The sequence below is a fragment of the Leptopilina boulardi genome, unplaced genomic scaffold, assembly GCF_019393585.1.
Source record: "Leptopilina boulardi isolate dan_hultmark-lab unplaced genomic scaffold, ZJU_Lbou_2.1 LbouV2_213, whole genome shotgun sequence".
Taxonomy (NCBI): Eukaryota; Metazoa; Arthropoda; class Insecta; order Hymenoptera; family Figitidae; genus Leptopilina; species Leptopilina boulardi.
Window position 1 is genome coordinate 2,580,796 of NW_026137767.1, and position 25,903 is coordinate 2,606,698.

General features: G+C 25.6%; 3 protein-coding genes across 3 annotated transcripts in view; 1 reads left to right on the top strand and 2 right to left on the bottom strand.

Annotated features, from left to right (window-relative positions):
• Positions 1 to 5: 5 nt before the first annotated feature.
• LOC127278947 (protein CNPPD1) lies at positions 6 to 4,486 on the bottom strand. Its single transcript, XM_051300918.1, has 5 exons — positions 4,280 to 4,486; positions 4,099 to 4,195; positions 2,044 to 2,249; positions 1,069 to 1,197; positions 6 to 893 (listed from the first exon to the last, which is right to left on the bottom strand). Exons 1-5 carry the CDS (start codon positions 4,322 to 4,324, stop codon positions 171 to 173), a joined length of 1,200 nt encoding a protein of 399 aa, XP_051156875.1. The 5' UTR covers positions 4,325 to 4,486; the 3' UTR covers positions 6 to 170.
• A 133-nt stretch (positions 4,487 to 4,619) lies between these two features.
• LOC127278941 (splicing factor 3A subunit 1) lies at positions 4,620 to 14,582 on the top strand. Its single transcript, XM_051300914.1, has 10 exons — positions 4,620 to 4,881; positions 5,429 to 5,756; positions 7,645 to 7,804; positions 7,914 to 8,195; positions 8,566 to 8,676; positions 9,177 to 10,029; positions 12,024 to 12,085; positions 12,186 to 12,293; positions 12,411 to 12,584; positions 13,956 to 14,582. The coding sequence occupies exons 1-10, from the start codon at positions 4,770 to 4,772 to the stop codon at positions 14,055 to 14,057; spliced, it is 2,292 nt and encodes a 763-aa protein (XP_051156871.1). The 5' UTR covers positions 4,620 to 4,769; the 3' UTR covers positions 14,058 to 14,582.
• The window catches only part of LOC127278945 (xylulose kinase), a 46,421-nt gene continuing 34,779 nt past the window's right edge, over positions 14,262 to 25,903 (bottom strand). The window contains exons 6-12 of the mRNA XM_051300916.1: positions 23,565 to 23,696; positions 17,846 to 17,999; positions 17,630 to 17,774; positions 17,214 to 17,503; positions 17,040 to 17,137; positions 14,930 to 15,070; positions 14,262 to 14,832 (exon numbers count right to left, since the gene is read on the bottom strand). Coding sequence (XP_051156873.1) covers positions 14,770 to 14,832; positions 14,930 to 15,070; positions 17,040 to 17,137; positions 17,214 to 17,503; positions 17,630 to 17,774; positions 17,846 to 17,999; positions 23,565 to 23,696 — 1,023 coding nt within the window. The 3' untranslated portion in view covers positions 14,262 to 14,769. The remainder of the gene's footprint in view (positions 14,833 to 14,929; positions 15,071 to 17,039; positions 17,138 to 17,213; positions 17,504 to 17,629; positions 17,775 to 17,845; positions 18,000 to 23,564; positions 23,697 to 25,903) is intronic.

Consider the following 25,903-nt stretch of genomic DNA (forward strand, 5'->3'; position numbering starts at 1 on the left):
GACAATTTTGAATTCACAATTATCAATATATTTACTTGAAAAATTATTTTGGCCTGACAGTTAGTACAAAAAATATACATATATTTTTTTTTTGTTTTAAATAATTTAGGAGGTAATTTAAAATTTGATACAACTATTAAAAAGATGACTAAAATAAATTTTTATTTTTCCTATCGCAATGAAATAAAACTTACATAATGTCTCCAATTTTGTAAAGACAATTTAAAACCACGATCGTCAATTTCTCTTCGATTGAAAATGGTGGCCAATTCGTCTTTATTGTGTAAAAATAAATCCGTCTCAAGGGGTTTTGTATTTATTGAGAGTTCATTGATATCATTGAATACTTGATTGCGATTATTCATTGATTCCGATTGTAAATCCAATGTTGAGAGAAATGTTGCCGTGGAATCTGACCAGCGATCCCACGTTGGATATTCAACGAAATCTGGATTATTTAAATCAATAATATTTTCAAGCCGTGAATTATTATAGATCGTTGTGGACAATGTATTGTTTGTTGATGACAGGATTGCCGAATTTGTATTCACATTAGAAGATTGACATTCAGTGAAAAGTTTATAGTCGACGTCGGAGGACAAATCGTTACATCGTGATAATCTTCTTGACATAAAGACCGTTCCAGGTAGATGGCTGGCAACTATAACTGAACCTAAAATAGTTGCAACGCCGGCTACATAGGCAGCAAGACAAACAGAGGAGACACTAAGTAAAGCTTGAATAACAGGCAACAATTGAACCGCATTCATTAAACAATGCAGTTCAGTGTAGGAAAACCATCCTCGTCTGTTTCCTTCTTTATATGCCAAATCACTTTCTAATTTATGAAGTCGATCCCAGAAATCTTTATTGTGAACAAAAACACTCCAATCCTAAAAAAGGAAAGAAACAATTTATTTTCATCTATTTTTATTGTTAATGCCATTTTTTTTAAAAAGCAAAACAGTGAAAATTAAATAGAATCTAATTTATTTGTTTCGTTATATTCTGTTGAATATTATTGTTATAGAACTGTTTGATAAAAATCGCAATTTTTTTAATACGTACAATTGCATTGAGAAATTCTTTTTCTAAATTATTCATTTTTGGGATTGTTAAGTCTCCAGATTTGGCCCATTCTGCATTAAAAACTTCGTCTTCCTCTCCGTCATCCTGTAAAAATTTACTCGCCACCATCTAAACATTAAAAAACAAAGAATGAATTAAAGAATTATGTATTTTTCATTTTTCCATATCTCTATATTTTTGTAAGAAAATGAAATTCACGCACATCTTAGATCGACTTTAAAGCGCAAAGAAAGTCGTTTTAGTCGATTTACATTTCAAAAAAAGTCGATCTTCTTATTTTAAGTAAATTTAATTAGTTAATAAATATTTAACTTTAAATAACTAATATTATTAGATATTAAATTGATTTCATTAATTCCATAATAAGAATAATTCCAGAAAAATATTATCAAGAGAATTTATATTGAATATTTCAGAATCGAAATAAGAAAAATTTTCAAAATTTTAATAAGGTAGGACAAAGTTCTAAAAAAAATTCTTATAGATTCATTTTAAAAATTTGTTGAAGTCTGATTTAAGCAATTTATGATGTGCAGTTTTTTTTTAAATTCTGACAATTCAATTTTAAAGTTTTTATTTTTGAAATTTTTTTTATATAATTGAATTTTTAAAGAAATATTAAAATTATTAAAAATAATTGAATTTTAAAAGATTTTGTTAAATTTTAGACAATAATTAAATTTTACAGAATTGACAATAATTTATCCAAATAATTCTAGATAACCTTTTTAAAAATAATTGAATTTTCCAAAATTTACAATTCAGATTTTTGAAAATAATTTGACTTTCGGAAGAGTTATAATTGAAATTATAAGGTTTCAGAAAGTTTCAAATAGAAAATTTTAGGTTTTTAATTGAAATTTTTGAAAATTCGATTTTACAAAAAAAAACTGAGTGAAATTATTTATCATTTTCATTTTTCGTTGTGCTTAAAAATTGTTTGAGAAAACTTACGAGAGTAACGAGAAATAGTTCCGATGGTGCGACTCGTTGCAAATATTCAGCATTGCAATCCTTTAATCGTTCGAGATACAAGAGCGCCAAAACAAAAGAACATGGTGATACGCAAGCATTTCGAGAGATTCGACTAGCTTCTTCAACATCTAATCTTTCAAGCGTTCTACCACATTTCACTCCGGTAAAAAATTCTGCTGCAAATTCTGTAAAATTTCATAATAAAATATTCATTAATTGTTAAATGTGAGATCAAATTTCCAAATTTTCAGTCTATTTAATTCTATTAAATGGGATTTTCTATTTTTAAACCGTTCCATATGTAAAAGACAACAAATTTTCTTAATTTCTTAAAGAAATCTCTATTTGAAATCTGAAACTCTTGATATCTCAAAATATTTATTGAAACCTATAAAAAGATCAGCTTTTTGTATTTTCTTGCAATTTATTATAAACACTAGAAATATTTTTTAAAATATAATATAATACAATGTATAATATTTTCAATTTTTCTATAAATTTCATTAAAAAAAATCCAGAAAAAAATTTCCTGATTTTTACTAAACATTATGCATTACATATTGTATTATGTTGACAATATTTTATTTTAATTGTTATTTATCAAGAACAACAAAATTAATGTTACAATACAAAATACAATGTTAAAAAAAAGAAAAACCAAGAATTTTATAAATTTTTAAAATAAAATGAGAATTTGTAAAATTTTATAAATTTTTAGGAAATCTAAAAGAATAACAATTTGAAAGAAAAAATCGTTTTCAAAAATGAAAAGAAATTGAAAGTTTTATCGCAAAAAATAAATTGAAAGAAAATTCAAAAATTTAAGAAATTCTCAAAGTAAAATGAGAATTTGTGAGAAAAATGACGAATTATGAGAGTTAATTTGTAAAAATAAACAAATTTCAAAAATTTCCCAAAAAAAAGTTAATTTAATTAATTAACAACAAATTACGTAGATAAAGTTCAAAACGTTTAGCATCAACGATTGGAAAAAAAATATATTTTTGCCTGGGAAAATAATATTTCATTTTTCACCTACAAATTTTTTTTTGAAAAATTGTTCATCAAGAAACGTTGCAAAAATTTTTTTAGACAAAAAAATATAAAATTTGCACAGAAAAATATTTTTTATGCTAAATCAATAATTATAAACGTTGTAAACTTCACCGTCGTTAGAAATTCCAGAAAATTATGGAAATTCCCAGACTATTCTGTGACTTTTTTTCGTTACTTAACAAATAAATTCCAAGTTTTCTTAAGAAACAAAATTATTTTAAAAATTTGTTTAAAATTTGTCAATTATAAAATTTAATTATAAATAATTTTTTTTATTAAATTATCTCCATGAGAAAGCAAAAATATTCATATGCACTTTATATTGTCAGCGGTTTTTTTTTATTAATATATCAATAAATAAATAATATTATTTTTTATCTATTAGTATGATAGAGATTAAATTATTCATTTTAAGTTACTATTATTATTTGTATTATATTACACTAAAAAAAAAAAATTTGTTTGATTAAAATAATAAAATATTTGACTATTATCAAATAAATATTTATTTGTTTAAAATAATTACTATTTGAGTCATAATTAAATAGTATTTGTTTCGAATACAGAAATTATTTGGTTCAAGTAAATATTTATTTAATAGTTAAGTGGCCAATTATTTGAATCAAATAAATTTTGATTCATTGTATTTTGGAGGGTTCAAAGATAATTATTATAAATGTAAAAAATATAGATAAGAATAGACTTTTCTATAGGTATAGAATTTTCAAGAAAATCATTATTGTTTATTTAACAATTTTTAAATAATTTTATTTATTCTGCAAACTGATTGAATAGCTTAAATGACCTTATTATTGATGCATCGTATCTTTTGTTTTGAAAAGATTAGAAATTACACAATTTAAGAAATATTTATACATATATATATATATATATATATATATATATATATATATATATATATATATATATATATATATGTATACCTATATGTACTAAATGCAACTAAATATGACTTACCTGTAACTGGTAAACTAAGACAGTCTGTAACAGGCCGTTTAGAATAGTAAAGAGTTTTGGAAATACGAGACAAAAACTCATCGTTATCTCTAAAACTCTGAAAAAAACATTATATTATAGATTTTCAAATATTGGAAAACAATTTTTTATTGACATCTGCGTAATTAAATGTGATGCTTACTTTTAACTTTGTATGTGATTTTTTACCCTTTGATAAGTTCGGCATTTTCGTCAAATTTGATAACAGAATAAAAATTAAATCTTTTAGATTATTAAAAACAAATTAAAGATGCATATAGCCTCAATCTTTTACAGAAAATATTATAAAGATATAACCACCCACGACCCACTACCGACGAACTATTTTTATTATACGGAATTTACCAACTTGAAAAACACAAAAATTAAGTTATCTAAGGAGGAATATCCGAAATCCGACACTTAAAGCTCGCTGCTAAATGTCACATTTCAGAGATTCCTCGCTGTAATTTGGTAACACATCCCTGGCGGTGCACTACACAACTTTTGAGTTTCATTACCCTGTACAAAATGGCGGTGACTGTGAGTGGATTTGTGTGATGGAGTGACAGTTTATTTAAAAAAATTTTCATATTTATAGATTAGCTAAGTGTTTTTTTTAATAACGCATGATAAATCGATAAGATTTAAAAATGCCTGCACAAGAGGTTGCATTACCTCAGCCTCCGCAAACTGAATCGGAAGAGCCAGCACCAGCTTCGCAGCCTATCGTTGGCATTATCTATCCTCCGCCGGAGGTTAGAAGTATCCTTTATTTAATATTTCTTTCTTATTTTAAAATTATTAAATTTCTAACTATAGTTTAATTTTTTCAGAAAAGAAATTTTACTTTATTACCGCCAATTTAAACGTTCTATGTTTATTGCTAAAAACATAACCTCAACAATTTTCACATTTTTTATACATTTCTTAATTTTTTACAATTTCTTTTTACTAACACTGAGAAAAAATTCAAAGTCAATCTTATAAACCAATTATATGTTTGCAAATCTACTTTTTTTTGTAAACTGACAAAATTGGAAATAAGAAAAATCAGAAATATTCCGAATTTTGAATGAAATAAAGCCACGTCTAACGTAGTAATACGTTGTAATAAACTGTTTTTAAAAATATCATGTAATATGTGTTTTTAATTTTTTTTTAATTCTTGTATTTTATTTTAAAAATTTTAATAGAAAAAAAAAACAATATTCACTATTTAAAAGAAACACTTTTGTATAACAAAAAAAGGGAAAGATGTTAGTTTTTTAAAATTTTCTGTTTATATATTTTCCTAATACCGTTTTAACAGATATCGTTGACAAAACTGCGAACTTCGTGGCAAGAAATGGTCCCGAGTTTGAATCGAGAATTCGACAGAATGAATTGGGTAATCCCAAGTTTAATTTCTTGAATTTTGGTGATCCATATCATGCATATTATCAGCACAAAGTGAAAGAATTCAAAGAAGGAAAAGGTCAAGAACCAACGGCTACAGGTCTACCTAAGGGTGTCAATTTCACTGCTCATCAGAAACAACAAGAAATTCTTAAGCAAGTGGAGCAGCCATTCATTCCCAAAGATCCTCCACAGGAATTTGAATTTATAGCAGATCCACCTTCAATTTCTGCTTTAGATTTGTAAGTCATTTTTAATTTTAATTCATTATTTATATTTATTTGACAATTAAATTTTCGCTTTACATTCAATATTTGCAAAGTTTATGGTTGATTCTCTCAAAAATGGCAAATCAAATTCTTAAAAAATAATAAAATTAATTTCAATTAATAAAAATGTGCCAGCCATACGATAATCGGATCACTAATGAAAATTTCTAAAAAAAAAGGTCAAATACCTGAATTATTGAATGAAAAGTAGTCTTAAAACTCCCTTCCGTAAAATCAGATTTTATTCAATATTTCAGTTATTTGGCCTTTTTTTGAACAAATTATCGTGAAAGTGTGATTGTCGCAACAAGTTAGAGAAAAATTACAGGCCTCGGATTATACGACTTTTTCCGACTTTTTTTTCAAAAATACCATTTTTTTCGACTTATTTCAATAAAACGCGAATTTTTCGACTTTTTTTACATTTTTTAAACAAAATTTTAAACAAAATACGTTTTTTTAGTATACAATGCAGATCTTCTTCAAATCTTCTTTATTTCAATTATTTAACATATTTTTAACTAAAATTCTTCACTAAAATAATTATTTAAACTTTTTTAATTACAAATTTTATGGAATTTAATAATTGTTTAAATTAAAAATAAATCAGCAAATAACATTACTAAAAATTTCAATTCAAATTCACTTAAAATTTAATTATTTGCAAAAATTTCAGTAATTTTTCAATTAAAACTTTTGGAATTCAATTTTTGTATGTAATTTCTAATAAATTCTTCATCGACAGAAATTTCTCTTATTATAATTATTGTCTGAAATTTAACATAATCTTTTGAAATTCAATTATTTCTAAAAATTTCAACTTTAACTCTTTCAAAATTATTATTTAAAAAAAAAATTATTTTATTTAAAAATCTGTAAAACTTGATTAAGTATTGCCTGAAATTTTTTTTTGACCATCAAAACTAAAAACTATGACAAAATTTTTAATTCGAATAAATTGCTTAAATCAGACTTGAAAAAATTATAAAAATGGAACTTTAAGAATTTTTTTTAGAAATTTTTCCTACTTAAATAAAATTTGTCTTACACTTAGTTCGATTCTGAAGTATTCGAAATAAATTTTCTTGATAATATTTTTATAGAATTATTCTCATTACGGAATTAATAAAATGAATTTAATATCTAATAACATTAGTTATTTAAAGTAAAATATTCATTAACCAATTAAATTTTGTTTAAATAAAAAAAATCAACTTTTTCGAATTTTTTTGGAGTATAAATCGACTAAAACGACTTTTTTTGTGCCTTAAGGCCAGGTCCAAGTCGATCCGAGACCTGATATCAGGGAAAATTATGAAATTGAAGAAATTTAAAAAAATCAATTATATAGGTACTTCCAGTTTGAGTACAAAATTTTAAAAATTTCTGCCTCAAGAAGGAATCATAAGTTATCACTAATTTCATTTAATTAATTAATTCGATTAATTTGTGGATGTAATATTTCAAAAATAGTTGAGTTCATAATGTAAAAACATTTATTTTAAGCTCAGGAATGTTGAAAAATAATTTATCAATTTAAAAAGAGTTTTTTTTTAACATTCCTGAACTTATAATATTAATTTGGAGAACACAAAATTACAGATTACATTTTTTTAAACTTATTTTTGAAAATAATATTTGTTATTTTGTTGATTGAACTGAGTGCGTAAAAAATTTGGAAATCATGGAATTCAATTTTTTGAAATTTCTAAAAGTTTGACACTGAAATAATTTTTAAAAATAAAAAATTTTCGACTTTTTCAAACTTTTGTTTATAATGTAATGCGACTTTTTTCTCTACTTAAAATCACTCTAAGATTTGTAAATAGTGTAAAAGTTTCTAATTTGTTATTTATTTCAGAGATATTGTAAAATTGACAGCTCAGTTTGTTGCTCGTAATGGACGTCAATTTTTAACAAATTTAATGAACCGTGAACAGAGAAATTTCCAATTTGATTTTTTGCGTCCACAACATTCTTTGTTTCAATATTTCACTAAACTTCTGGAACAATACACTAAGGTGAGGAGGATAGAGAAAAAATAAACAATGAGAAACTTAAATATATTCGATATACAATACAGTTGCGTTAACAATTTAAATACATCTTCTTTTTTATTTTCTTCATCAGGTTTTGATTCCTCCCAAAGATTTACTTCCTCGTTTAAGAGATGAAGCATTGAACATGGACAAAATTCTTGAAAATGTCAAATATCGATCAGAATGGCTTAAATATCAAGAGGCTCAAAAGCGTAAAGAAGAAGAGGAACTAGAGCGCGAGCGTGTTGCTTACGCACAAATTGATTGGCACGATTTTGTTGTTGTTGAAACTGTTGATTATCAACAATTTGAAGTTGGTAATTTTCCAGCTCCAACTACTCCCGATGAAGTTGGTGCACGTGTTCTTATGCAGGTTTGTTGTGACTTATTTTTATTTTTATATAATTTGTTTCACCATTAAAACTAAAAACTATGGCAAAATTTTAAATTCGCATAAATTGTTTAAATCAGACTTCGAAAAATTTTTAAAATTTAACTTGGAGAATTCTTTTTAGAAATTTGTCCTACCTTATTAAATTTTTAAAAATTTTCTTAGTTCAATTCTGAAATACTCTAAATAAATTTTCTTGATAATATTCTTGTATTATTATTCTTATTATGGAATTAATGAAATCAATTTAATATCTAATAATATTAGTTATTTTAATTAAAATAAAAAAAATCGACTTTTTTTGCATCTTAAAGTCGGAACATTTTGTTATATTTAACAAAACATATTTTAGGAACGTATTGAAGATGGTGAAGATGTCGAGATGCAAATTGAAAGTGATGGAGACGACGAGATGCCACATCGACCTGACGGTGAAAAGGATCGAGCGAAGGATAATAATCAGGTGAAATTCTTTTTTATTACAACAGTACGAATTGTTTGTTTTTCTTTTAATTATTTTGAAAGTAACTTCTACAAAAAAAGAAAATTTTAAGCGTTTCTTTCATTTTTGTTTTTGAGATTTAATAGATTTAAATATATGAATTTAGAATTTATCTGAAACATTTCTCTCATTTGATAATAATTAATTACATAATATGATGCTGAAGTTCACAACGTTCATGATTCGTTAATCATAAAACATAATTTTTTTTCTAATCGTTATTTTAAAAAAATTATCTTTTAAGACGGTAAATTATAATATTTTGTATCTGAAAAATGTTTTTTTTAATTTGGTTGATCAATAAAAAAAATTCATAGATATTTTCATTAAAAAAAAAAAAAACATTTCTCTAAAATTCGTTAATCATAAAAGTTGTTTATTTTATGCAGAATAAATATATTATAAATAATTTCTTCGAAATACTTTTCGAAATGAATTATTTTAATTTTTTTGTTGTGCAGGTACAAGATATGGAGGAGGACTCGAGCGATGAGGAAATTATGGCACCACCTGGTGAGGCTCAAAAGGCGAGAGAAAATAAAAATCGTGAAAACAGTATGCAACCACCTCCTCTGCCTCCAGCGCCTGGAAATGTTGTCATTAAAAAGGGCTACGATCCTAAACAACACGCGGTCAAAGTCATTCGTCCACCCGCCACTGAGGAATATCTTATTTCGCCGCTTACCGGTGAAAAGATTCCAGCGAGTAAGGTACAGGAGCACGTACGCATTGGTTTACTCGATCCACGATGGGTGGAACAGCGCGATAAACATTTGGACAAACAATCTCAAGAGACGGTGTTTGCGCCGGGCACTGCGATTGAGGACAGTCTCAAGCAACTTGCCGAGAGGCGTACCGATATTTTCGGTGTCGGCGACGAGGAAACGGCAATCGGCAAGAAAATTGGCGAGGAGGACAAAAAGAAGGACGACAAGGTCACTTGGGATGGACATACGTCGAGTGTGGAGGCCGCCACGCGTGCAGCACGCGCCAATATTACTCTCGAGGAACAAATCCATCAAATTCACAAGGTCAAGGGTTTACTGCCGGACGAAGAGAAGGAAAAAATTGGTCCCAAACCAGTGACTCGAGCGGCGGAACTCTCTCACATGGCGGCTGTCGCCTCAAAGCCACAAGCGACTCTGAAAGCACCGCCGAAACCACCCGTTCCTAAGCCTCAGATTCCAGTTCCTACACAGCCACCACCTCCAATTCCAATGCCAACAATGGGCATGCCGCAACAAATGATGCCACCACAACCACCAATGATGATGATGACACCCATGCCTCCGATTCGGCCTCCTCCTCTTTTGAGTAAGTTTTCTTTGCATTTTTATATTCTAGTCCTAGGGGAAAAAATTGGAGAAGAAATTCTTCAGGGTCCTAAAAGTCCTGAAACTTAAAATTTTTTAATTTTTTTTTACCTATTCCATGCGTTTTGATAATTTGATAACTTTTTTTCCTTTCTCATAATTCGAATTATTTGCAGATGTAATATAGACTTCATAGTCGTCCCTTTTTTCTCTATTTGTCCCTAAAAGTACTCTATTTTTAATTTTTTTTTCTAAATTTCCCCTATTTTCACAAAAAATTAGTATAAAGCTTTGATTTTTATGAGAATACTTTCTAAAAATATTCCTTTTTTACCAAAATTTAATAAATTTATAACAAATATTTGGATAGAATGTTTATTTATGAAATAAATATCTAACACATTATGTAATCAAAGAATTTGGATTCAAAATCCATCAAAGAATATCCAAAGGAAAATTTAATACTTAATAAAAAAGTTTTGATAGAATTTCTATCAAATTACATTTTGCAAGTACGACTTTTTCGACTTTTTTTCCATAAACAATTTTTTAATTTAAAATTCTCTAAAATTCATTTATGTATTGTATAAAATTTTGTAAATAATTTTCATTAACTCTAATTTACAATAATTTTAATAAAAATTGTGCAAAAATTCTTTGTTAAATTTATTATTTCTAATAACTTTAATCAAGTTCTTCAAAAAATTAAATTATTTAAATCATTTTTTCAATTTTAAAATTTTCTATAATTCAATTATTGTCTGAAGCTTATAAAAAAAAAAACCTTCTGTAATTCAAATTTACGAAAATTTTAATTGAAAATCTCTTGAAATTAAATTATTTCTAAAATACTTTGGTAAATTAATTATTTCAATAACTTTTATGAATTTTTTCCAATAATTATATTATTTAAGACAGCTTTTAATTCAAAATTATCTTAAATTCAATTATTGTTTAAAATTTTGTTAATAATTTTCATTAATTCAAAACAATAATTTCAAATTAAATTCTTTGTTGAATTAATTATTTCTAAAAACTAATCTAGTTTTTCAAAAATTAAATTATTTAAAACATTTCTTATCCCATCAGCGGTCGCGCCGTGAGAAAATCAACTTTTTTTCGATGTAAATTGACTAAAACTACTAATTTAATAGATTTTTTATTAAAATGCTTTAGAAAATTTGATAAATACCTAAAATTTTCGATGTTGAGAATTATTTCACTATATCTCCATTAAAGTCGTTGTCAACTAATTTAAAAAAAATTTTAGAAATGATTTTGCAAGATATTTGGAGAAGATTTTTAATCAAAAATACTTGTATATAATTTCATGTACAGAATATGTTTCTGAAACTTTTGATTCTGGAAATGGATTAAATTTAATAAAAAAATATTCTAAATAAAATATTTTAAATTTGTTAACTATAAATTAATTTTAAAATTAAAACTCTATTGACAAAAAGATTCTTGAAATAATTGCCTCTTAACAAAAGAAAGTGTGATGTGATAATATTAATTAAATTGAAAAACCACAGTTTCAATTATTTTTGAATGGAAATTTTAAAATATTTTTTCGAAAAACAAAAATACCTCAAAGCTGTACTAAATTTGTGGTTTAGTCTATGAATTAATCCTTTATCTTTACTTATGTACTTTTCATAGTAACCAAAAAGAATCCAATTTTTAAATTTTCAGTCCCCTATTACCCCTAAAATATTTGTTTGGTTTGTTTTTATCCCATTCCTCCTTAAATCGAATTCTAAAACAACGTTAAACAAAAAAAAATCGGACAAGTGCGAGTTACACTCGCATTAAAACCGAGGGTTCCGTACCCTTAAACGTACCCTAAAAAAAATAAACTTGCAACTAGACTAATTTTTAGTGTCTAATGAGTGCTATTTATCCGTTTAAAAAAAATTATAAATTTGAAATTCAAATCTATTTACAAAAATATGTTATGTATTTAAATAATAATTTAACAATTTATATTTTTAGCTCCTGCAATGTCACCATTTATGCCAACTCCACCGCCTATACAACCACCATTGCCAAATGCTGTAAGTTTCGAATTTGAATTATTTATTTATTTAAAGAAAATGTTTTTTATTCTCCCTTGAATTATTAATTAAATTTATTAAAATTGTAATTTCCTTAAAGATCGGAATGAAGCATCCAGCAGAACCAATGGAAGAGGAACCACCGTCTAAAAAATTAAGAACTGAAGATTCTTTGGTACCTGAACAACAATTTTTGTCCAGAAATAAGGTATGAGACATTTTTTTATTAATATGACTTTTTTTAAATTAAAGTTTTTTAAAAACAATATTATTTTGTAATTTTAGTTTTTTTTTCTTATTGTGGATTGTTGATTTTTTTTTGCAGGGTCCAGTTCAAATTAACATTGCAGTGCCTTTAATGGCCGAAAAGGCCGAATGGAAATTAAATGGTCAAACCTTGGGAATTACTTTGCAACCTAGTGACACTGTAGCAGTTTTGAAAGCTCGCATTCATGAACAAACTGGAATGCCTCCTGGCAAACAAAAACTTCAATACGAGGTAAGATTTATCATCTAATTTTTATTTAAAAGTAATGATTTTATCACTCGATCGATGTTAAGGATAGTTCAGAGTGTGGTGCGCGGTAAGGGGATTTTTCTTCAAACATAAAAGACAGGATTACAACTCAAAGAAAATAAAATAACACTTTTCCAAACTTGAAGAAAAACCTTTTGTTTACTTTATTAATGGATTTATGTATTTTAAAAAGTTGCAAATATACGTAATGGACATTTTTTTCTTTTGAAATACTGTAAATATTGAAAAATAAGCTTTCTGAAAAATTAAAGGAAATTAGGTTGGCAATATTATATGATTATGCGCAAGCGCACAATCCACAAAACTCTAACCTCAAATTTCCCGTGGTTTTTAAAAGCAAGACCCACGAAGTAGTATAAGGAGACCCCACTGCTATATTAAGCCCACAAAAAGTTGAAGCTGATTTCCCCGTTTCTCTTACAATTAACGGAAATAGTTACCTACACTGGCACAAAATGTGTACATACAGTTACTAACACATAGAACTTTCGCAAAATGGCTACCGTGACATAACCTGCATAAACTGATTGTTTTTATCTCGATTTGTTTTTTTCTGGTTTTTGTAGATAATTTAAAGAAAAGTAAGGAAATATGATTAGTGGTTCCATTAAAGGTTGCCAGACAAATTGTGCTAAAGGCAATACAAAATATAAATCTATTTTATTCACTTGCAGTTACTAATTTTACTTCGTTACCTACTGTGTTTTTACACAACATAAATAATTATATCATGTTTTGTTATATCCATGGAGATTCTCCATGTTTACATCGCTCATGTGACATTTAGCAGACGAAATTTCGGAGGTATCAAATTTTCCCGTTAGGGTTCGACACCTCTGTTAATTGTAAGAAAAACGGGGAAAACGGCTTCAGCTTTCCCGGACAGTGGACCTCTCCTTCTACTACTTCGTGGCAAGAGTACTAGTAATTTAAAAAAAATAAAAGTTACGTTACTATTAAGAACATGAAGATACAAAAGTTGTTTTATTATAAAAAACAATTAAGATATTTTAAAATGAAACTTAACTTTTTTAACCTTTATATATATCTGGGGCATTCCAAGGGAAATTTCCATTCAAAATTTTTTTTTTGCCCGAAACATTTTTTTCGAATTTTATATGACAATTAAGAAAATACGTATTTTTTTATTTTTTTATTTGATAAAAATGAAGAAAGTTATGATTTTTTAAAATTTAACGTCACCGAAGGCAGTGTATTTTTGAAACATTTTTTTTATCTATTGTTCTAATGAATAAAAAATTATGCTGTATATGAAATTGAAGTGAAAGGTAAAATCATTCTGAATTACATTTTTTCGTTTTCTTATTTCAGGGTATGTTCTTCAAAGATAACAATACTCTCGCATATTATAACCTTACATCGGGTAATGTTATAAATCTTCAACAAAAAGAACGTGGAGGACGTAAAAAGTAAATTTCTTGCTATTGTTTATGGAAAACCTCATTTAAAAAAAAATCTTAATGAACTTGTGGAAGAATTCTGCCGACAAAATATTCAATAAGATTTTAATTATATAATTAATTTGCAAACACATACATCATAATAGAAGAAATTAGTTTTTTCTATTATTTTTGATCAATGAGACGGAAGTTATTTTAATAAAATGAACTAATGAGATGAAATTAAACAATTTTATTTCTGTGGAATAAATAGAAAAAAAAATTTATAACATTTCTTACAAAATCTACAATAGGAATGTATGTTTCAATTAAGATTGCACTTTCAGTCATATTAGACAATTTTTTTTTTGATAAGTCAAAAAATGTTGTGCGCAAAGAAATTTACCGAGCATTAATAAATGCTCGGTAAAAAAATATTGTAAATAGGTCTAGCCTTACTTTATAAGAAAATAGTACAAAGCTTCTGTTTCTGAAGCTTCATATTTCAATAATCGTATAACATGATTTGAATAAATAATAAAGATCATTGCAAAAATTTGCAGTTGTGTTTGATTTCATACAAATCTTGTTTTTTTTTAATATTCGTTGCACGTTTACATTTATCAGGCACACGAGCAAAAGCGAAAAAATAAGCTAATTTACATTCCTTTTTATTTTCTTAACATCAGTAGAATGCGGTTATCACGAAATTTTCCTTTTTTTCATTTTTTCTATTTAAACAATTCTTAAAGTTTCTTTGTCAATTGTTCAATTATATTTCTATACCTTAAGATCATGGGTTTGTATATCTAAAAAAAATAAAGTTTATATTGTTTTAAAAAAAATGTTATTTAAAAAAAAAATAATTTCTTTTCTAATAAACCATTTAATTGAAAATTGACTTACAGTGTCTGCGTCATGATAAGGCTCACACATTAAAATTGGCTCTTCTACATTTTTCATTATATCCTCAAAACTATAGTCATTTTTTAATGATGCAAATTTTGCACGATATGTGGCGCCCATCGCTGCTGAGTTCGCAACATTCTGTTAAATAGAAATAATTTTTTACTGAATTCTAAGAAAAACACACGCAGAATATATTTTTTATTTTAAAAACAATTTTGTTTGATTCAACCATAAATAATTTGTTGGAATCAAAGATATTTTGTATAAAAGTCAAATGCAGGCTTCATAGTAATCCTAACAAATATTTTAGGGGAAATAGGGGATTTTTATAGGGTATTATGAAAATTACATAAGTAAAGATAATGGGTTAATTTATATGTTAAACCACAAATTTAGTACAGCTTTGAGGTATTTTTTTTTTGCGAAAACATATGTATTTTAAAATTTTCATTCAAAAACAATTGAAACTGAGGTTTTTCAATTTTATTAATATTATCATAGATTTTTAATTTTAAAATTAATTTATAGTTAACAAATTTAAAATATTTGATATAGAAATTTTTTTTATTAAATTTAACCCATTTCCTGAATCAAAATTTTCTATATTAAAAATGTTAAGTATTTATCAAATTTTATAAAGCATTTTAATAAAAAATCTATCAAATAAGTCGTTTTACAATTAGTCAATTTACATAAAAAATATTTTATTTTTTATTTTTAATAAACTTAATTAGTTAACAAATATTTTATTATTAAACTAAATGAATTATATTGATTTCTTAATACAAATGTTCCAAAGGAATATTTTCAAGAATTTTTATTTAGAATACATTTTAAAATTGAATTCAGACAAATTTTCAAGATTTCAATTCCATAGAACAAATTTCTCAAAAAGTTATTTAGATAGTTAATTTTTTTTAAAAAAAAATTTAAGTCTCATTTATAAAAATTATTGGAATTCAGAATTTTGGCAAATATTTTAAATATAGTAATGGAATTTTAGACAAATTTTAATTAATAAATGTTTAAATAATTGAATTTTTAAAAAACTAAAAATTAGTTTTTAAAAATAATTAATTTAACAAAAAATTTAAGTTTAAAATAATTGAAATTATTGTGAATTTCAATTAATGAAAATTATTAACAGAATTTTAAACAATATTTGAATTTTAGAGAATTTTGAATTAAAAAATATTTTAAATAATTCAAATATTGGAATTTTAGAATACAAATTTTAGAAGTACTTGAGTTTAATGAGATTTATATTAAAATTTTCGTAAATTTGAATTGCAGAAGGTTTTTTTTTATAAGCTTCAGATAATAATTGAATCTTAGACAATTTTTAAATTGAAAAAATGATTGAAATTATTGTAAATTAAAGTTAATGAAAATTATTACCTAATAAAATGTTATACAATAATTGAATTTTAGAGAATTTTAAATTAAAAAATTGTTTTAAATAATAGAATTTTTAAAGAACTTGATTAAAATTATTGAAAATAATGAATATTGTGAAGTATTCAAGTTAATATTTTTTTGAATAATTCAAATTTGCAAAGTTGTTTATATTTTATACTAAAAAAAAGTCGTATTTATCTAAAAAATGTTTTTAAAAGACGAAGTCACATTTTCACAAGAAGTCGAAATTAGTCGCATTCATGGAAAAAAATAAAAAAAATCATGCAATCTGAGACTTGCAAAATGTAATTTAATAGAAATTCTATCAAATCTTTTTGACAAGTATACATATTAAATTTTCCTTTGGATATTCTTTGATGGATTTTGAATCGAAATTCTTGTGTTAGATATTTATTTCATAAATAAACATTCTATCCAAACATTTGTTATAAATTCATCAAATGTTGGTAGAAAAGAAATATTTTTAGAAAGTATTCTCATAAAAATCAAAGCTTTATTTTAAAATTTTTCAAACTTGAAAATTTTTCAATTAGAGTACTTTTAGAGACAAATAGGAGAAATAGGGGACGACTATGAAGCCTTCAAATGTTTAGTTGATTCAACGAAACTGTTTGCCGGATTATTATATTATATAATATTGAAATAATTTTTTTTTAAATTTAATTAAATAAAAATGTTGAAAACAAACCGATATGTAAACTGGTGAGTTAAAAACATCGGCAAGAACTTGTAAAATTGCTTTGTTCATTGAAGTCCCTCCCGTAGCAATAATTCTCGTATTTGGTCCTAGATATAAATTATTATTAGCGTAGAATATTTAATGAGCCTTATTATAAGATCCACATGATTATTTTTATCATACCAATCGAAAAACCAAAATCTTCAGCATATGCTCTTTTAGCGATGAATTGTCCCTCTATTAGTGCTCTCACTTCAACTTCCTTCGAACTATATCGATTTATTTTCTCATTTGCTTTATTAAATCTATAATCTCCAATAATAGATGGTAAAATTTCCTGAGAATCAAAATATAATCCTAAATTTCCAAAATTTCCCCTTGGAGTACTTTCCAATAATTCGTTGAAAATTGGCCACGAACCTTGTGCTGCACTGTCGCATATTCTTTTCCGTGTCATGGATCCATTTTTAAAACTGACAAATTTTTTTAATATGAAAATTTTTCTTTAAAATGATTTATATATATAAATATTTTAAAAAATAAATTTTATAATTAAATTTAAAATTAATGAAAGATTCATTTTTAAATATAATAATTACCAAAGTAAAATAATATAAGCTGGATCATCCAAAGAATTGCAAAAAACATGTCCTTCTGTAATAGTCTTGGGTTCATTGAGACCAAAGAAAAGAGTGTCACTAGTTCCTAGACTGCAAACAACGTCTTCTTTTTTCAGTCTCAATCCTACAAATTGAGGTATAAATTTTTTTTCTAAGTTTACAAAAGTTGAAAAATATTTTCTAATTTCTTTTTACCAGCCAAGGAACTCGCATTGTCTCCCGTGAATGCAATAATTCTGCATCCTTCATCGAATCCAAATCTTTCTACAAAATAGTTGGAGACTGGACCAATATCACTAAGTGATGAAACTGGTTCGCCTAGTTTATCCTTTAAATTTGTCCCACACAACTAAAACAAGATTTGCTTTAGGTCAGTAAATTTTAATCAGTTACTTTCATAAATTCAATTTTATTTGAAAAATTTTGAAAATTGTAACCCCCACAACACCGAAACTTTGTAAAGATTTAAATGTCCCACATGAATAAATGTTTAGCGCGAAACTTTTCTGAACATTCATTTAATCGGGACATTTAAATCTTTACACAATTATCACTATAAACTTTGCAATTAAATATTCCGAACATTTCAAATAAATCTTTAAGAAATCTTTAGGAAAGTTTCGGTGCTGTGGGGGAGATTATTTTGTACATTTTTAATATTAAAAATTATGAATTGATTTTCAAAGAAAATACCCAGTAAAAAAAAGAATTGGTAGTTAGCGAAAAGGAATTGGTGATAACTTAAGCTGAATTCGGTTCGGCGAAAAAACCGAATTGGAACGTTACGGTGAATTATTTTTTTCTTACCATGAATTCTTTTCTTTTGAACATTTGAATTGACGTTTGTTTATTCGAGTTTACATTATAAATAAATAGAATAAATGTTTCGAAGTCTAAAAAGGCCGATTAGGAATAAGAAATATATAATTTTTTAAAAAGAAATAAAAGTCAAATGTTTTTTCGCCAAACCGAATTCAGCTTCAGTTACCACCAATTCTTTTCGCTTACTCCCAATTCTTTTTTTTAACTGGGTACATATCAAACTGTTCTCTGTGATATAAAATTTTTTTTTAATCAAATCTCAGGTTATTCTCAATTTTTGTTTAATATATAGAGAATAACCCAAACGAAGAAAATAAATTAAATCTAAAATTTTTCTATTCATTTTATATAAATATTTTCAAACCAAATATTCTAGTATATTCCAAATTAATAATGTTTTGAATATTTTTAAATGTTAGAATTATTTACTAAGAAAAACGTTAAGTTTTTCAAATAATTTTAAGGCGCTCATGAATGTGAAACATGAGTTAGGGGCCGTCCATAAACTACGTATCCAGTTTAGGGGGAGGGGGGGGGTTCAGTGAAATTCTACGGTAAACTACGTGGGGGAGGGGAGGGGTTCGAGCCATGACTCCGTAGTTGTACTTATTAAGTCATTTATTTTGATATTTTTTAAATTGCGCGGGTAATTCCAATGTCAAATTGAGCGATATATGAATATAAAGTAGAATTTTTGTAAAATTAAATATGTATAAATTATTTTAAAATGATTATTATAAACTTGATGAAAATAAGAAAAATAATTGGGTCTCACGAATAATATGCCATGAAAATTATAAAATTGCATTTTTAGTGTTTCGAAATCACCTGCTTTTAGAAATATTACTTAATCAAAAGAAATTAATGCAAACAATATTGTAAACAAATTTTTATTAATTAAGAATTCTACAATTTACTAAATTTTCATTCATTGAAATTTTTAATAAGCTATATTTTTATTTATCATAATTATTAGAATGAATTTCACTTTGTCGATTTTGCTGCCAAAAAAAATAGTAAATACATTATTATTTCATTTTAACAAACATTTAACTGGTAAGAATGTTTTAGTAAAACTTATTTTTATTAGAATATAATTTTTAATAGAAATTAAAAGTTATGTAATGTTAATATTATTAATTAATTATTCGAATTACTATATAATTTGAAAATTATATAACGTAAAATTTTCATTAAAAGTAATTTTTTCTTATTAAAAAACAGGTGTAATATTCTTACAGATGAAATTTTTGTTAAATAAAATTTAAATCCCTTCAGGTATTAAAAAGTGTGTAAAAGCATATTTAAGAGAATTTAATTTATTGAAAAAATCATTAGTATAAATTATTTATTATTTATTTATTATTATTTTATTATTATTTATTATTATTAGTTTAAAAAATTAAAATTAAAATTCCTTATGTGTTCTTAAATTGAATTCTCTTTATTGGAAATTGTTATCTATACAAAAGAAATACATTTTTAAATAAGTAAAAAAAACTACGTTCTGCCAGTGGAGGGGGGGGGGTTAGAGCGAAAGTCTACGTTGATCTACATGGGGGGAGGGGGGTCAAAAAGTGCCAAAAATTGGACTACGTGGTTTATGGACGGCCCCTTAGAAAAGGATAGAAATATCTTCGTATCCTTTTCTATCTCATGCATCTCGTTTTCGCGAAAATATTGTGCGTTGGCCTTTAGTTTATGAAATTTTCATTATTTTTAAATTACAATTTTTTTTTAAGAATAAATTTGTGTAAATTTTCTTTTGCGCTCGCTTACTTTACCCCCGGGCGGGAATCACTCACTTTGCGCCCGCATTAAGTGCCCGAAATGACATACTTTCCATATGCAGGTAGGACAAAAAAAAACTTTTTCCGCTCACTGTTATTTAACACAATGAATCTACTTATGGACTCAAATTTGGATTCAGCGACCCCAAAAACTCCCAAGTACAGAATTTTGAACGAATCGAATCAATTTTAAATTTTTCCCCAATATTGGGTCCGCCATTTTGAATTTTTAAAATCTGATCTCAAATTTGGATTCAGGGACCCCAAAAACCTTAAAGGATCCATTTTTATGCAAATCTACCCTTCTAGAAAAAATCAATTGAACACGATTCAGAACGATTGAGTACAACAATTTTTTAATCGTTTTGAATTGTTTTCAATTGGAGTATATATTTTTTCAATTGATTCGAATTGTTTTTAATCGTGTAAAATAAGTTATACTTTTTTAATTGTTTTTAATCGGGTGCTATCGGGAGAACGATATACGCACATGCGCAAATAGTTAATAATAAGAATAAGAAAAGTGTTGAATCAAACAGGAAAGATGTTTTTCTTCTAAATGTTTTGTAATATATAGTTCTGTTCGTGCGTATGTGTCAAATATTTAAAATCTAAAGTAAAATTCCTAGTGATATGGATAATGTCAATATGTTTACTTATCCTATATATGAACAAATTAAGTATGACAACCTTTGAGTTGTTAATACATAACCTTAAAAAAAATAAAAATAAATAAATGGGTACGTAAAAAAATACATGTAAACAGAAATTAAATAATTAGGTACATATAAAAATAAATATAAGAAAAAATTCTATTTCTTACATTTTAAAATAATTTCAGTTTTTCATTTTTTTTAGAACAAATTTTTAGTTTTTCTAAACTTTGGGTGTCCAGCAGCTTTTCAAAAAAATTTAACAAAAAAATTATTCAATATAAATTTTGTTTCAAGTTTACCTGAACTCCTTGCAACAACAAAAAACCATAATTTTCCAATTAAATATTTTCAAAAATTGTAATTAAATTCTTTAAAAAGTTCAATTGTTTTCAAATTTTTCGAATAAATTTTACAAAATTTCAATTATTTAAAATTAATAAGTCAAAACTTTCAATACAAACTCTTTCAAAATTGAATTACTTCTATTAAATTCTGTAATTATTTTATTTATAAAAAATTTTAACTTATACTTTTTGCAAATTATAAACATTTCGTCTTGTGCAGCTTCATTCAAAGATAAATTAAAAAATAACTTTTAATTAATTTTTGACAAAATATATGATTTTCTTCTGTGGTGACAAATACATTGATAAATATTTTAATTTTTTAGTTTAGATAATAATAATCTTTAAAATAATATTTTTATAGACTGTTTAATTAGTTGCATTTTTAAAAATTTTCAAAACATTTTCACACGTGCATGGAATACAATCTATAGAACACGATCGTTTGAAAACGATTGAATATACATAATAAGAAAGTCAATCGTCCTCAATTGTAAGAACACGATTAAGAAACACAATTGGGGACAATAGAAATTTCTTTCCTATTGTTTTCAATCGTTTTCAATCGATTTTTTCTAGAAGGGTAGTCAATTTAAAAAATTTTGGACGCCATATTGGGTCTGATATTTTGAATTTTTTAAATCTGACCTTAAATTCGGATTCAGCGACCCCAAAAACTTTAGTATATCCATTAACACTCAAATCAAATTATGATGTTTAGTATTTTTTTTCTAATGTGAACATACTTGTCCAAAATCACAAAGGTGGCACGACTTTTTTTGGACATATATGTTAAGTTATTTAATATTATGAATTATCATAATAATCACTTATAACTTATTTATTACATTTTTATTTTATAGTCGATATTTAAATCTATATTTTGAAATTAAAATTGAAGTGTAGAATGACAAACTAGCGACATCTTACATCCTCAAGTAGCAACTGTTACGAACTCACATTTCGATTCATAACTAACTTCACATTTCACCTGACATAAGAGTGTTTAGGCAATACCTATAATCAGTTATTCCGTTTGATTAATTATTAACAATTATTATAAGTGTCGATTTTCTATAATAGAAAGAATGGATTATAAAACCAATTCGTTACCCCTATCTATACAGTTTTAATGTTTTATATTTATACCGTGCGGCAAACTTTGCTCTCGTTCAGGAATTGACAACTTTCTATCCTTGCCACAATGTACAGTCGTGGTAGTAAATATGCCTATACTTCTTTTGTCCTTTTCTAACGCCATGGCAACACGTGTGTAAGACAAGGACAGAAAAGGGAAGGTATCAACGTTCACGACTGTACTATGTAAGTATTCTCTACACTCGAGTTAAAATTTTCTGCATCCGATTGTAAAAAGATATAACATATATATATTTGTTTTAATAGAATTTTAAAGTTTTTAATAATCCTAGTTAATTTATTGATCGGGATTAATGAAGTGAATTTAGCAATGAAGTATTAGTGAGTACGCCGTGAATAGGACAGACCCAAAATATTTAGCACGAAGGTAATCTTTAAAAATTATTGTTTTTTGTACAACATAAAAAATGAAAAGTGTTCTGGAACAAAACATTACCGTAAATCGAGATAATTATACCATCTTTTTGTCTATTATACTATTATGCTCATTAAAAGTTTTCTATTTTGCAAAAATCTATTTGAATCACCTAAAATTTATAGTGTTTTTCAAAATATTTCAGGTTATTGGATATTTTAAGAAAAATAAGTGGAAAAAACTATGGAAATAAGCAAATTATAAGTTTACAAGTGGTGCAGCATAACCTCAGAAATAATTTTTTAGTAATATTTTTTTACTTATACTCTTATATCTGTCATTTGTATGCAACAAACGAGATGAGGTATTTTTAATTATTTTACGTACAAATTTTTATTAAGGATAAAAACAGGTTTTTAAGTTTTATTATAATTACAAAATCTTTCCATTTGTTTTTCCAGAAAATTGTTGAATTTTTGTATTTAACATTAAGTAATATTTACAGTTTTCTTAAAAGTATCAAATTGATACCAAAGTGTATCAAATTGAGACCAAAATTTGTATCAATTTATTATTTGATCCCTATTTTGGGTATCAATTTGTTGTAATTTGATACTTTGAAGTTAACAGTGATTTGGATATTTTTCGAAAATTTCAATAACTATAAACAAAAAAAACGACGATTATTAAAAATATTAATTTTTTTTTAAAGAAATAAATTAAATTTCTTTATAAGTAAAATTATTATCATTATTTAGTAAATGAAAAAAAGTGATTTTGATTACTCACTTGAAGAAGTTCTTCACACCATTCTCTCGATCGTATATCCATTAAATTCATGCCAGAAGCGTCCGAAAAGTCGATTGGGGCATAATCTCCCAAGAATAATGAAGCCATGAAACTGCTAATCAAGGAAATTCTCTAAAAACCAATTAAAAAAATAAATAAACTGCTCCGTTTGGTTTTGCTTTAGAAATTAATAATTTTAACAATTACCATCTCACAAACAAATGTCCCTGAATGTCTGAAAGTTCAAATGAACGAAATCATATTTTGATCTAACATTTTTAAAAAATTACTACTATTATGAAAAATAAAAAGGTACATTAATAATATTTAATAAATTTTTAATTTATTATTGGATAGAGAAAGCAATATTTTAAATAATAAAATTTAAAGTTAAAAAAATAGTAGGTAGAACAAATTCGTTTATTGGAACGTTCATAATTTCAGGCACATAACAACAAAATCTAATAATTGAACCTCCCAATTCTGTAACTCGTTTAGCGCTCGGCCGGACGCTAAACGAGTTACAGAATTGGGAGGTTCAATATTGTTTTCATTTATTTTCAATATAGAAATACACCCCCACAGCACCGAAACTTTGGTGAAAATATTGGAATATTTAAATATTAATTAATAATATTAATATTTATTAATATTTATATATATTTACACTGCAAAAATACTCTCTAAATTTGAATCGGCGATAAGTATACCACTGGTACCAATCAGCAGATATACGCTGAAAAATCAGTGAAATCCCACTAATTCATCAGTGCATATAAGCTGATTGGAATCAGTGGTATGCTTATAGCTGACAATGAGAATCAGCGAGATTCCGCTGATTCAAATTTAGAGAGTAATAAGTGACTTATACTTGGTATCTTACAATAAGATATAATATGGAAAAATGGTATCTTCCATCTTAAAAAAAGATATTTTGTTAATTATCTTATTAATATTTAAGATGCTTTTTGAGTTTTAACAAGAATTAAAATATTTCTTTCATCTTAAAATGTAAGTTACTTCGTTAAGTTTCTATAAGTAACTTGAATTTAGATATTTGTTGAGTCATAAGATGTTTAGAAAAAATATGCTTATAAATTCTAAGATACGTCAAAATTTGAAGTTACTAAAATATAAAATACATTAAGCATCTTACATAAGAGGTCATATAGTTAAACTCAAAATTGTTTTCATCAAAAATATGTGAAGCACTTTTGCAAAAATACTATTAACATTTTAAACTAAGATATTTCAAATAACTAAAAAGTTACTACCAAAACATTTTATATTAAGATACTTCTTTTTGCAGTGTATTTTAAAATCTTTGGAATATTTAATTGCAAAGTTTAGTGAAAATTGTGTAAAGATTTAAATGTCCCACTTGAATAAATGTTTAGCGCGAAACTTTCCTGAACATTTAAATTAAATTTTTGCCTAATTATAATATTAATATCTTATATTTCACATTATATGTTATTTCATTTAAATGTTCAGGAAAGTTTAGCGCTAAACATTTATTTAAGTAGGACATTTAAATCTTTACACAATTTTCACTAAACTTTGCAATTAAATATTCCAAATATTTTAAAATAAATATATATAAATATTAATAAATATTAATATTATTATTATTATTATTAATTAATATTTAAATATTCCAATATTTTCAGGAAAGTTTCGCTGCTGTGGGGGCAATCAATTTAACCTTTCGTTGACTCACTGGATAATTTTGACTCATGAGGTCTTTTTTCTAGTTTAAATATTTGTAACCTAAATTTTTTTCGAAAACTGTTATACAAATAAGAAAAAAATGTGTCTGTCCTTGGTGACAAAATTTTTAATGTTAAGGATTATTCATATAAATTTCACTCGAATTTTGATATAACGAGAAATTTGGAACCGTTAACTTTTGTTATAACAATTTGAAGGGATCCCACCACAAATTTTGTTTCTTAAACGTGAAATTTTTACCTACGAAATAATTATTTATCAAATTGTTTTAAAAAAAATTATTTTTTCCTGTTTTTGATTGGTTAATAATTATCGTGAAAAATCTAAAATGATCTCTTTTTGAATAAAATGAACATAAATATAATAATTACTAAATAATATAATTTGTTAAGTTTTCACGAATGAGGTGGTCAAACTGACCGTGATGAACTATAGAAAAAAAATTCAATTTGTAACATAACAAAACGTGACGTTAGGGTTGGGGGTCTAAAATGGGTACAACATACCGTGATGTAGTTTGTAAATGACCCCTTTTTGGAATTTATTTATGGAAAGATAATTGTACGTTGTATTTTCAGGAATTCGGTCTTGGAAATCCAGCGATTTTC

Excerpts from the sequence above, each read along its gene's own strand:
- LOC127278941 (XM_051300914.1), top strand. The coding sequence starts at position 4,770 with ATGCCTGCACAAGAGGTTGCATTACCTCAGCCTCCGCAAACTGAATCG. Across the intron at positions 4,882-5,428 it reads TCCTCCGCCGGAGGTTAGAA|ATATCGTTGACAAAACTGCG; the intron begins GTATCCTTTATT and ends CCGTTTTAACAG. Across the intron at positions 5,757-7,644 it reads TCAATTTCTGCTTTAGATTT|AGATATTGTAAAATTGACAG; the intron begins GTAAGTCATTTT and ends TATTTATTTCAG.
- LOC127278947 (XM_051300918.1), bottom strand. The coding sequence starts at position 4,324 with ATGCCGAACTTATCAAAGGGTAAAAAATCACATACAAAGTTAAAA. Across the intron at positions 2,250-4,098 it reads TCTTAGTTTACCAGTTACAG|AATTTGCAGCAGAATTTTTT; the intron begins GTAAGTCATATT and ends GAAATTTTACAG. Across the intron at positions 894-1,068 it reads AAGAATTTCTCAATGCAATT|GATTGGAGTGTTTTTGTTCA; the intron begins GTACGTATTAAA and ends TTCCTTTTTTAG.